The sequence below is a fragment of the Caloenas nicobarica genome, chromosome 9, assembly GCF_036013445.1.
Source record: "Caloenas nicobarica isolate bCalNic1 chromosome 9, bCalNic1.hap1, whole genome shotgun sequence".
Taxonomy (NCBI): Eukaryota; Metazoa; Chordata; class Aves; order Columbiformes; family Columbidae; genus Caloenas; species Caloenas nicobarica.
The window spans coordinates 22,898,857-22,911,781 of record NC_088253.1 but is presented as its reverse complement, the minus strand read 5'-3'; the positions used below and the strand labels follow the sequence as shown (position 1 = coordinate 22,911,781).

Sequence of the window (12,925 nt, the reverse complement as noted above, 5' to 3'; positions counted from 1 at the left end):
TTTGCCCCCCCTCTGGCTGGGAACAGAGTAAGGACCATGCCCAGCGGGGTCGTCCTTTATTTGCTGCCATCGTTAAATAGCACATATAGAGGAAACAATAAATAGGTTTTGGGGAAAATAAATAACCAGCGAACACCCGACAGTGCTCGCAGTGTCTGGCTGGGGGGCCTTGGGCACCGTGGGGTGACGCCGGACCCCAAGTCGCAGCTTTGCAGGGGTCGGAGCGGGGATCAGCAATAAATACGGGTTTAAAAAAAAAAAAAAAAATCCCCCAGCAGCAAGGCTGATAAATAACTCATAAATAAGAAAGTGACGGGTTGAGGGGACACCCGGCTGTGGGTGGGTGCTCTAAAACAAGCACGGGTGGGGGTGGACGCGGTGACACAGTCACGCTACGGGGCTCCACGGGAGCCGGGGGGCTCAGCGGCCGGTGCGGGGCAGGACGCAGGTGCAGCCCACCGGCACCCTGATGTAGTCCACCTCGAAGGTGACGAGGCCGGGGCCCGCGGGACGGGGACAGGGCTTGCGGCGCAGGACCATCATGGTCTGGTGGATGGCCACCGAGTTGAGCGACGTCGTCTCCCGCCCCGTCTTGACGTCCACGCAGCCGCTGCACAGGCACTCGGCAAAGGCCAGCTTGCGCGGGTAGCGGTTCTCGTCCTCATCGATGCTGCGGGTTGAGGGGGGACACGGTCAGTGAGCCCCTTACCCTGTGCCCCCAAGTCACCCCCGTGTTCGAATCAACAGTGCCAGGTAACAGGGATGCCCCGGGAAGAGGTGTTTGAGGGATGCTTGGGGAAACTGAGGCACGGAACAGCAACCAGGGAAAGGGTGTTTGAGGGATGCTTGGGGAAACTGAGGCACGGAACTGCAACCAGGGAAAGGGTGTTTGAGGGATGCTTGGGGAAACTGAGGCACGGAACTGCAACCAGAGAAGGGGTGTTTGAGGGATGCTTGGGGAAACTGAGCGCAGCAGCCAGTGCAGGATGGGGGGTCCCGGCGGGCACACACTCACCGGTAGCGCCACGGGGAGATGGAGCGCTCGTTGGGCTCGCTGCGCAGGCCGCTGCGCAGCTGCAGCGCGGGGCAGGCGGGCTGGCGGTGCCGGCGGTGGCGGTGGGGGTGGCCCGCCGTGGCCTCCTGCACGCGCTCCAGCTGCGGCACCAGCTGCACCGGCACGTAGTGGTCCCAGCGCAGGCTGCGGCCCAGGAGCTGCGCGGGGGCTTCGCCGTCCCCCAGCTCCCCCGCGCTGTAGCAGCGCACGTGGGGGTGATGCGGGGGGACGCGCAGGCCGGGGCGCGGGGCCAGGGCAGCCAGGAGCAGCAGGGCAGAGAGCCAGCCCTGCGAGAGAACGGGTCAGAGGGGGCACATTTACACACGTGTGTACACACACACACACAAAAAGATACACAGAGTACCAGCACATATCTATCCACACACCCGTCCCCCCCAGAGTTATGCATGTGCATGCACGCACGTATACAGCTATACAGACACACAGATTACCTGTACATACACATACGTGTGTGTGTGTGTATATGTATATAGATATATATGAACAGAAAATACCTGAATACACACACACACAGAGTGCACAAACACACACACACAGCACAGACACTCGCAGCACTGACACATGCGCATCCACCCATGGAGGCACCAGCACTTGTGGCCGACACACTCTAGTACCAGTGTGCACATACATTTATATGTACAAGCATGCGTATACACCTACGTGCACTGCCCTTACATGCATATACACACTGACATACATGGTTTTATATATTTGTGTGTGCGTGTGTGCATATATATATATATATATATATATATATACACACGCACGCACAGAGTACCAGCACACGTCTATCCACACACCCACCCCCCCCCACCCAGAGATGTAGCATGCGTATGTGAACATGTGCATCCACACACATATACAGCTACACAGAGAATACCTGTACATACACACACACACACACATATATATAAACAGAGAATACCTGTATGCACATGCGTAGAGTGCACAAACAGGAACACTGTCAGCACAGACACCCACAGCACCGGCACATGTGCATCCACCCATGGAGACACCAGCACTTGTGACCGACACACTCTAGCACCAGTGTGCACACGTGTACGTACATGCACACAAATACACAGACATGTTGCACACTGCCCTTCCATGCACATACATGTTTTTATATATATATACACAAGTACAAGCGTATGTGCAGCTACATGCCCAGGGGTAACAGCACATACAGACATGCACATAGGCAATCACACACATATGCAAACACACACATGCAATCACATACATAAATTATCAGCACACACGCATACACCCAAACTAATCTTCCGTGTGCACAGACACACCCCCAGCCACACACCCCGAGCCAGGCACGTGCGCACACACCAGCCAGCCCTTACGCGTATAGAGCGCTATACTCCCCATACGCACACGTGCACCTCCAGCAGTACGCACGTCCCTGTGCCCACCAGCCCGATGTGCACAGACACGTATCACTGGTACCTCTGCATCCACACACACAGAGAGCAGCACCCATAAATCTCCCCATTTCCACCCCATGAGCCCTTATACATACGTGTGCACCCCCAAACCACGAACACACCTCACCCCCCCCCGCCCCATGCGCGCACACACACACGGTCTCCCCATCCCACCCCCCAGCAATGTGCCCCCGCACCCCTGTTACCATCAGGTGGGCGTCGCGGGTGCGGGAGCACAGCTTTGGGGAGGGGGGGCCCTTCCGAAATGCTGCCCCGGGGTTGAGTGGCTGCGCCGCTGCCGTCGCCGCCTTTATATAGCGCTGGGCAGGTGATGTACACACACCTGGAAACTCCGGCTGCTGCCTCCTCCCCGCGCCCCTGCCCGACTTCCTCCTCAACACCGAGCCTTCCAGCCCGGGGAGCAGCTCCCGACACCCCCAAAAATTAGGAAAAGGGGGTGGTGGGGGCTTGGCTGGAATGGGGTGTGCACCAGTTTGGTTGCTGGGATGTTGGTGCTGGGTTAGAGCATCGTGGGATGAAGCGGTTGAGGTCGCGGGGCCGCTGGGGCGCGTGGCGGACGGGACCCTGCGTTGGTGGGCATAGGATGTCCTGCGTCCCCGTCCCCCCCGGCCCAGCCCCCCGTGCCCGTGGGGACACGCTCCCCATGCCGGGCCCCGTTGCGCAAACCCCGCGGTGATGTCACTGTCACCGGCACGTTCCTGCGGAGCAGAAATCCCAAATGAGGCAACTCTGGAAGGGCTGGCGGGTTTTGTCTGATCACCTCGGTCCAGGGCCAGGGATGGGGTCAAAACGGGACCGCGGTGCTGAGCAGAGTGTGGGAGAAGAGGAGCCAGTTCAGGGATGAGCAGAGGTTTATATTCTTATCTTATTTTTATATTATTATTTATTCATTTTATATTATCTTTATTTTATTTCAATTATGTTATTCTATTTTATTTTTATTATTTCTTTTATTAAACTTTATATTGTTTTTATTATCTATTTTTCAAATTACTTTACCTATTGTTATTTTTTCTTATTATTTCCTTTAATTATTTATTCATTTAAATTTAATATTTTAATTATTTATCTTAATTACTTATAAAATGATTTATTAATTTTACTTTCTTTACCATTTCTTATATTTTAATTATTTTGTTACTTTTTCCCCTCCTCTGCTCTGTATCCCACACGGCAAGGACATGTTTGGGCTCACGGGTGCTCCCTGCCAAAGCCTCACCGGGACCACAGCACCGGTGCCCAACACCTTCGGCGTGCAGGGAAACGCCGCTGGGCCAGGGTCTGTCCCCATAGCAGCCCAGTTGTCCCAGTACAGCGGGACGCACAGCGCTAGTGGGAGGGGGATGTGGGAAAGCAGTTTTGCACAGCTGCAGGAGCGGGTATAGCCACACTTTGTTTTTTTTTACTGGAGCAGTGGGATTTGCACCCATTTTGGTGGTGACTTGATGCAGCAGCTCCTCCAGCCACACGAAAAATAAACTGAACACTCCAAAGATGGGGGGGAACAGACTCCTCACCCCAGGAAGGGGAGAAGGAGGACGGGGGCAGGCAGAGAACAGCAGCAAAAGGAAGAACTGGTTATCAAAATACTTTATTTCAGGGAGATCCCTCAAAAACAAAACAAAACAAAACAAAAAAACAAACAAAAAAAAAAAAAAAAAAGGAAAAAAGGACCCTCCTTGTCAGACAGACATCCCCACAACACCTTCAGGGCTCCTTTAAATCAACTCAAACAATCCGATGCTTCAAATAAAAGGTCATTTTCCCAATCAGACTTTAGTCAAGAATATATATATATATTTTTGTTCCTGGGGCGGGAGGGCAGGGGGAGAAGGTGATGTCGCCAGTAGTTCACAGCAGTTTTCGGCTCTTTCGTTACACAGTATATGGAACTGCATCGCTGAAGACACTCAACACACAGCAGGGCTAACTAGGAGAATACAACTCGAGGCTAGCAAAGAGGAGAGGAGAGAAAGAGGGAGAGCGAGAGCATCCGACGGGGCTGGAGTCCTCGGTGCAGGATTTACACGGAACCGGCGCTGGCAGAGCCAGGGACGGGCCCCACTCGCCCTTCAGGAGCCGGAGCGAGTCCTCACGGGCTTCTCAGCTGACAAAACTTCAATATTTAATTTTTTTGTGTGTGTGTGTGTGTGGGTTGTTGTCGTTTTGTTTTGGTTTTTTTTTTTTTTCCTTAAAAAGAATCGCAGCCAAAATAAGACAGAACTGCAAAATCCCAAAGTGGCCGCTTGTATGCTATTTATAAAAACATGAAGAGTCACTAAGGGGCAGAGCGATGCTCTCCCCACTATACTTTCCCCGGGATTTTGGCCCGTTTGCGAGCGATGGCGTCTTCCACCGCCTTCAGCTGCTTCAGGAGCTCCTCCCGGCGCGACAGGGTGCTGGACTTGCCCGCCTTGGCGCCCGCGGGACCCGGCTCGGCCGCTTTGCCCGGGATGCTCGTGACTTTGCTGGAGCTCTTGGACTGCGGCGAGAGCTGGCGTTTCCTGGCAGGGAGGAGAGGAGAGGAGAGGGTGGTGAGATGGCGCTCGCCGGCAGCTCACCGCACTGGAAACAAACCCCTTCGGCAGCTGCTCCAGCGGAAAACATGGCTCTGAGCGCCAGTGGGAAAAAAACAGGGGCAAGGTGCAAGGTCTGAGGTTGGAAAACTGGCTGAAACAGTTTAAAAAAAAAAAAAAAAAAAAAAAGATTTGCTCTGGGGAGAATTTTAAACTTGGTGCCACGGGACATTTAGATTTAAACCTGGTGCCACCATGACAGCGACCCCAAAGGCCATGCCAGCTGCTGCGGGGACACACGTGTGAGAGAGCGCTCGGTCGCACGAGCAATGAGGGGACGGTGTCACGGGTAAGTGCAGGGCAGCTCTGAACCCCCCCCGGCTCTCAAATCCTTCCCCAGGTGTCCCAGTGAGGATCCAGCGGTTGCGGGGAGCTCACAAACACGCAGTGTCGCGCTCCAGTTCTGTTCCAGTGCTGCTCTGCTGCGGTTGAAGCCATTGCTGCAGGAGCAAATCAAAGCCGGGGGACACTGCTGGCCCCGCACGGGGAGGACAGGAGCCACCAGTCCCCATTGCTGGCACTGGTGGCTTTTTCTGGCTTGGGCTGTGACCAGGGCTGGAGAAAAGCAGCCAGCGGCTCTTCCCACCACAGGCCACCGCTTCTTGCAGTGGGACACGATGACAGGACCGAGGAGTGCAGCAGTGGCACGAGCCTGCCGGGGTTTGCAGCGCTGCCAGCTCGGTAACGCAGCAAAGGCGCAGTGTGAGCCCCAGCTGGTGCTTTAGAATCATATTCATAGAATCATAGAATCATACTGGTTGGAAGAGACCCTTAAAATCAAGTCCAACCATAACCTAAATCTAGCACTTGCTTTCTAATGACTCAGAGCACTTGGTAAAGCCTGTGCCACTGCTGCAGATGGCAGCGGTGGGAGTCACTGTCCCCTCTTGCTGATGCCAGCGCCACCCTTCTGTACCACGCTCAAGAGAAGCTAGGTGATGCTCACGCAGCCCCAGGGAGTTCCAAACGGGACACGGACTCACCATTCAGCTGCCCTAGAGAAACCCAGAGTGTCCCTACCCACCCCGGGGTGGCTGTGGCACCTCAGACCCACCAGTGACACCACCAACCCACACAGCAGCAGGCAGAGGAGGGTCAAGAACCAAGGATGTGGTCACCACCACCAGCCTGGGAAGGCTGAGGTTCGTCTTCGCTGCTAGAAAACAGGACCTGAGGGCTGAAGAAGGACAGGGCTGTGGCCGCCGGGGCTCAGGTTTGGTTTGGGAACACTCTGACACACAGAAATTGAGGCTCGCTTGTGCCCCAGGCTGAGGAGAGGGGATGACACGAGTCTGGCCGGCCAAGGGACGCAGGACAGGGCTGTTTGTTTGCTCCTGGAGATCCTCAGCGAGATGACACCAGAGACATGCAAAGCAGCGCAGGCCGGCTGCGGGCGAGGAGGACGGCGGAGGCTTCAGGTGTGCTGCACACCGTGCTCCGCAAGCCTTGAGCCAGCTGGCTCTGAGCTGAGCCCAGCCCACGTCCCTGGAGCCACACATCCAGTTCTGCAACGGGATCATTCCCAGCACAGCAGCAGCTACAAGCTGCCAAGAAACTGGCTGTGAGCTGGTCACCTGCCACCGGAGGGGACAGAAAGGTGCAAAGCCAGGGCTGGTCACCACGCAGGGGTCACGTTTTAACATCTCACAGCAGCACAGTGAGCAGCTGAGGGTACGTCGGGCTACAAAAGGGAATGCAAGGCTGGTGCCACAAGGACCTCAGCAGCAGGCAAAGGGGTGTATTTTCTTTCTCATTAGCACTACACAGCGCTAACGAGAGGCAGAGGTGCTGGCATGAGTGAGCCTGCGCCTAACCCAGTTGGCTCTTCTTGCTGGGACTGATCTCAAGAAAACCCTCCAAGGCTCCTGCTCATTTCTGAGCTGGAACGGTTTAGTCGGTGGCTTCCGTGTGAAGCCCTGAGCACCTCTGGCTCCTGCGCAAGGAGCTTCGTGTCCTTCCTCTTGCTGGGCCTCCGTGGCAATTGGAAATTACAGCCAGAGCCCTGGGAGGAGGGACTGAACCGCTGGAGAATTGTGAGCCCCAGCCTGGCTGACAAGAGACGCAGCAGAACAAGCGGACACTGACCTGTCTGTCTGCGCAGGAGAAGGTTTTGGGTTCTGGCCTCTCTGTCGCTCTTGCTTGGGTGAAGAGAGTCTCCCGGTTGCCTTTCTGTCACGAGAACCTGTCGGGAGAATAAGAGGTAAGACATTCTCACTCATTGCCAAGGTATGGGTCGCTGCCCTGCCCACCACACCAGCTCAGCAGCATCAGGACTTTTTCTTCAGACTGACCAGACCCCGCAGCAAAAAGCCAAGTCCAGCAGCAGCCAGAAAAAGTATCTACTGTTGTGCACCCTGTCTTCAGAAAAGCTCGTCAAACCAAAGGAGGGGAGATTCAAGCTGGACATAAGGAAGGAATTGTTGCCCCCGAGGGTGGTGAGAGCCTGGCCCAGGTTGGCCAGAGAGGTGGTGGATGAACCATCCCTGGAGACATCCCAGGCCAGGCTGGATGGGGCTCTGAGCAACCTGAGCTGGTGCAGATGTCCCTGCTCATGGCAGGGGGGGCACTGGGGGAGCTGGGAAGGTCCCTTCAACCCAAACCATCCCGTGATTCTCTGATTTGTGCTGGGACACCGGAGCGCAGGTGCCTCCTGCTCAGTCCCAGTTCAGCCAAGGATACATTGCCACTGGGAGGTGAGGCTGAGTTGCCTTCAGGGTTTGTGTCCTATTTGCCACTGCTTAAAAACATTTTGTAACGTGCAGACAAAGTATTTAATTACATCTACATCTATAAAATCAGCACAGTTTGCCAGGTCGGCCCATTCCTTTGTCTGCAGCTCAGCTGCAGTTGTGAACTAAGATCCCAGTGAACTTCAACCTCACCCAGTCCCTTCCTCGCTGCCTTTGCAGGAGTCAAACACAACCAGGCTATTAGCACAGGCATTTATTTTTTTCTGGCTGGCACCCAGAGTCAACAAGATACACCTACAGCCGAGACAACAGGGAAAACAACATCACGTGTCAGTGCTGGCTCCTACGTCAAAACCAGGCACCTCTGCCCGCCAATGATTCCTCCTCTGTGTTTTTCGGCAGCAGAGGCTGAAGGGTGGCATTTAGGTCCCTCTCGAGGTGCTGAGGATTCAGACAGAGAACACTTGGAAAGCCCGTGTCTTTCTAAACACACGAGGCAGATCAGATTGTGTCACACACAAGTGGGGAAATCGTCTCATTTGGCAGGACGGGTGATGTGGCCAATTACTGGATCCAGCCCGGAGCCCTGGCAGCCCATGCTCCCTTTCCAAGCACAGCCACACATTTTTCTACCAGGAAGACTAAAATCCATTGTGATGCAGAGAAATATGAGGCAGAGTAGACCCTGGGACACAGTAAGAAGAAACAATGTGATTTCCACAGCCGCATCCAATGACTTTACTAGAGAACAGGAGGGGAGGGACATGAACCTACCGTGGAGAAGAGCATGCTACATCTTCAAAGCAAAAGGTGTTTTTTTTTTCTGGAGGGGGTTATTTTTGCAGTGGAGTTCTACAGACATAGTGGAGCCGAGGGACTCACAACATGCACCACAAGACAGCTAGGCACGGTCGGGTTTGTCCTGCCCAGGGCTGACCTCACCTCGCTTACTTCACAAACCCAAGCGTCTCACCTCCACTGTGTTTTTGCAGCAGGACAGCTAATACACCTGAGTTATCTAGCAGCAATCGCACACTCTGAGGTTTTGGAAGGACGCACGCCTGTAATTAACCTCTCCAGTGAGTGGACTCTTGCAGCAGAGACTTTCACAGGACATTTGTCGCTCCAGCATCACCTCGAGCGGCACAGCAGGAACCCAGCCAGGCCAGGAGTTCCCGGGACAGCTGATTTCTCACCTCTGTCAGGGGACAGGTTCGTCCGTTTGGCTGGAGGAGAGGTCGGCCTGTCTTTGTCTGCTGGCTCGTATCTCTTCCTGCTTCCTTTGTCAGCTGCCTGAAACGGAATTAAACCAGACAAGGGAGCTGAGCAGCCACTTCCCTCTGGGGAGGGAAGCAGGCAGAGATATTTCCCGCGACGGGTGCCCGTGATGCGCTGCCTGGCTCATGCCTCCCATTAAATTCTTTGTGCATGCCAGTCCCAACCATTGCTGGCACCACAGCACTCCCCTGCCACCATAAACCGCAACACCCTCTGGCCCTGGAACTAATGTTCTGCTGTTTTTGTAATTATCAGAAACAGGAAAACAGCATTTTGTAGAGTTTTTTTCTTTTAGCAGCACCAAGGATAGCAAATGCCGCTGATGCATGTGGAGCTGTGACTTCTGCCAGGGTCTGACCATGCCAGCCGGCGGTTATGTGTCACTGCACACTCCTCCCCAGCAAGCACGCTTCACAGCCTCGATAAAGGCGCCTCACGTCACAGCACAGGGAAGTAGAGAGAACTGCGGCCTCAGACTGCAACGGGGAACTGGGACTGTCAGAAAAAAACCTTAACGCTTCAAAACCAGGAACCTACTGGGGACAACACCCTGCTCCGGCACAAAACCCTGCAAGGCTGAACTCTCCCACGTGATCTAGATTTAGGGAAAATTTCTTCCCCAAAGGGCTGTTGGGCATTGGAACAGGCTGCCCAGGGCAGTGGTGGAGTCGCCATCCCTGGAGGGGTTGGACAGACGCAGAGATGAGGTTCTCAGGGACGTGGGGTAGTGCCAGGGCTGGGTTATGGTTGACTCTACGATCTTGAGGGTCTCTCCCAACTATGGCTCTATCTGGGTTGCAATCTCAGCTGAAGGCACTGAACTAGGGAACTGGGCTGAAGCGCGAAGGGGAAGGAGCCAGGCTCCCTGCGGAAAGCCTGGCTGGTGGCAGCACCCCAGAGAGGCGAGGCCGTCGCTACTGTTATCTCCTGACTCAGTTAACGACTCGTCAGCAGTCTGCTCCAGAGCGGGCAGCACGAGGAGCAGGATTTCAGCGGCACCGCGCCACGCACGCCTGCGCCCGGCTGCTGCGGCCGCGGCCTTCGAGAAAGCGGCAACCAGCCCTTGAAGCTGCAGCAGGAATGTGCCCCAGGGGAGCCGCCAACACAGTCCCAAACCGAAGCCACCACAGGGTGTGTTGCTGCCAGACTGGTTCTGGCTGCCGCCCTTCGATCCCAGCTGCAGAGCTACCCGGCTGAGCTCACCCTGCCAGCGCAGAGCCGGCAGCTCCCCTTCCAGAACCCCCGAAGCCCAGCATCCACCCCAGCCGCTCCTGGGACCCCCGACGTGGGGGGAAACGCACCCGCCCCACCTCTCACCTTATTTAAGAGCGTCAGTTTGATCTCTTTGTGAGCGCTGAAGCCCCCCTGCTGGGACTGGGGGGCTGAGGGCTGCTGGCTCTGGAGGAGCTGCTGAGATTTGCTCCCTTGGGTGGGTTTGGATGATTTCAGGAGCTGAGCGGGCACATCCCGTTTCCGTTTCTCCTCTTTAGCGCTATCTTCTTTTTTTGACTTTCCTGTAGAAAACCAGAGAGCAGATGTAGTGACTCGTGACCGATCCCTTTCTCTTTGGAGGGCAGGGCAAGAGGATGCTGCTCCAGGGACTGAGAAAGCCCACACCAGTCAGTACAGCACATGGCCCCAGGGTTAAAAGATTCAGGAAACCAGAATTTCCACAAAGAGGACACTTGACATAAAAGACAAAGAACAAAAGGCTCCTGCTGCCAACTCTGCTACAGTCTAAAAAAAAAAAATAGAGGAAGAGCAACATGATGCTGGAGTCAATCAGAAGATTTAGTGTCACCTCACAAGAGAGGGGGCACTGGGCAGGACTCCCAGGCAGGAAAAAGCATCTTTACAGCCAGAGACACATGGATGGAAGGATGTGAATGTAGATTTGCTCCACAGCCTCGCTCCTCCATGGTCTCACCCTCCTCAGATGAAGCCTCTGGGCTCCCCTATTCTATACCAGCCACAAGCATCAACAATTTCCCTGGAGCCCACAGTAGCACCAACGAAGCTGTATCCAGATCTCTGCCCGCACCGTCTTTGTCCAGGACCCCCTGAAGAAAAAAAAAAATAGCAAACCAGGTACCTCTACCTTTCTTCTGCTGCGCTGGGGTTGGGGATCGGGAGCTGGCGGAGGAGACGGGGCTGGCCAAGTCCGCGTACATGTCTTCGGAGTCGGCGCTGCGTACGGAGCTGCTGCTGGAGGAGGCACTAGAGACAGAAGAAACGCTGCTCACGCTCAGGGACCTGCAAAGAGCCAACAGCCCGTTACAGTCACGAATGCACCCAGAATCGGGCCGCGAGGAGACACCTTTGTTTCAAATCCCCTACGTGGCTGGGATGTCAGAAAGCTGATCAGTTAGGTAATAGCCAGGGATAGACACGAGCTGTGTCTCCTGGGGTGCAGCTGATATGAAAAATCCCAAGCATACTAGATGCAAGTCTAGAAAGTATTGTTTATCTATCAACAGGGTTAAGGTAACATGTAAACAGGTCACCGTCACCCCAGGTAAACAAGAAGTGAAAGCAGGGTGTGCGCTGTCAGGTACAGGTCAGTGTTATGGCTCAGGTCAAGGGTTCCCTGGCGATGTTGTTGTTGTTGGGCACACATTTATTCATAGAGGCTTTAAAAGCCCTCGAGTCCCACAGCTCCTACCCAGCTCCCCGGGGTACGGGAGAGCCTAGCTGCCTGTTTTGACGATGCACATACTGCCACAACCAATAATGACGGGAAAGATGGCTATAAGATGGCTATCTTCTAATAGTGCCCATCAGATGGCTATCTCCTAATGGATTCACAACATTAAAAATGCCAGACAATCATTAAATTCCTTTGAGGAAGAGTTTCTAGTTACAAATGCATCAGACGAAAGCACAGGGCTGTGCACTAGCCTTCCCTTCGGGGCCACGTCGCCACCGCAGCTTCGCTATGCTGAAGCGGCTCCAAAAATCCCAGTTAGCTGGGAACCGGGCGGCATCGCGGCCACTGCCGCGGGGACCGGGCGTATGTCAACTACGGGAATATTTCGGCAGGTTCTGCAGCAGGTTCTGCAGGCCACACCGACCTCTGCGCTGCCGGCACCGTCTGCGCTCACTTGCTGGAAGTACTGGCTTGTGTACGACTGGATGAGCTGTGGCGGCTGCAGCGCAGACGTGCTCCGGAACAAGCTGCAAAGTCTCTACCCGCTGGTATCCCGGCAGAGACGAGTTTTGCGAGGTCTCAGCGACTGCTGCAATGGCAACTGGATGAGCCAGAAAGTCCTTCTGCAGGAAAGCTCTGGGCTACAAGGTTGTGACAGCAAATCTGGTGTGGGCACAGACTGTATTTCCTGTTTCCTCCTTTTCCACACACCCGTAAAAGCAGCAAGCGTGGCCCCAGTGCCACACAAGCAACATCTGCATTAAGTTTTCTCCACCTTCTCTCAGAGCCACCGTGCCTGAGCGCTCTCTGAACCTCTTGCATCACCCCCCTGCCTGATCTGATGAATGTGACAAGCATGTAGTAAACAGGTTTGTATTTCCATAAAATAACGCGGATGTTGAAGCCTGGAGTTTCACAGAGCTCCGATATGTGAGTTACCGCTGCTCAAAGCCAAGTCCTACCTCATCCACTAGTCCTAAACTACTGGTCTTCTTTTAAACCCGTATCACAGGGAAGCGGCGTGTTTCAGGGCTCTTTGTGAGGTTTCAGGGATTCTTGTGTGCGAAGAAGGGCAAAAAAACCCAGAACGAAGAACTAGACAGAGGTTTATTTCATGACTTGACTGGAGGGAGTTAGCTGTTTACAAATCCCACAGACTAACAGCCACATAACTGTTCACTTGGGGCTAAACACAAAGGGAA

At 54.5% G+C, this 12,925-nt stretch overlaps 2 protein-coding genes across 7 annotated transcripts in view; both read right to left on the bottom strand.

Annotated features, from left to right (window-relative positions):
* Positions 1-420: 420 nt before the first annotated feature.
* On the bottom strand, positions 421-2,012 carry IL17C (interleukin 17C). The gene is made up of 3 exons (XM_065640661.1): positions 2,001-2,012; positions 1,016-1,341; positions 421-670 (listed from the first exon to the last, which is right to left on the bottom strand). Exons 1-3 carry the CDS (start codon positions 2,010-2,012, stop codon positions 421-423), a joined length of 588 nt encoding a protein of 195 aa, XP_065496733.1.
* A 2,134-nt stretch (positions 2,013-4,146) lies between these two features.
* Positions 4,147-12,925, bottom strand: part of ZC3H18 (zinc finger CCCH-type containing 18) — a 48,125-nt gene continuing 39,346 nt past the window's right edge. For 4 of the 6 annotated variants that reach the window (XM_065641130.1, XM_065641131.1, XM_065641128.1 and 1 more), the window contains 5 exons: positions 11,169-11,329; positions 10,394-10,590; positions 8,995-9,091; positions 7,194-7,290; positions 4,147-5,036 (listed from right to left, as the gene is read on the bottom strand). In XM_065641130.1, coding sequence (XP_065497202.1) covers positions 4,838-5,036; positions 7,194-7,290; positions 8,995-9,091; positions 10,394-10,590; positions 11,169-11,329 — 751 coding nt within the window. In that variant the 3' untranslated portion in view covers positions 4,147-4,837. The remainder of the gene's footprint in view (positions 5,037-7,193; positions 7,291-8,994; positions 9,092-10,393; positions 10,591-11,168; positions 11,330-12,925) is intronic. The other 2 variants (XM_065641126.1, XM_065641127.1) reach the window with 1 other exon arrangement.

Excerpts from the sequence above, each read along its gene's own strand:
- IL17C (XM_065640661.1), bottom strand. Across the intron at positions 671-1,015 it reads ATCTCCCCGTGGCGCTACCG|CATCGATGAGGACGAGAACC; the intron begins GTGAGTGTGTGC and ends CTCAACCCGCAG.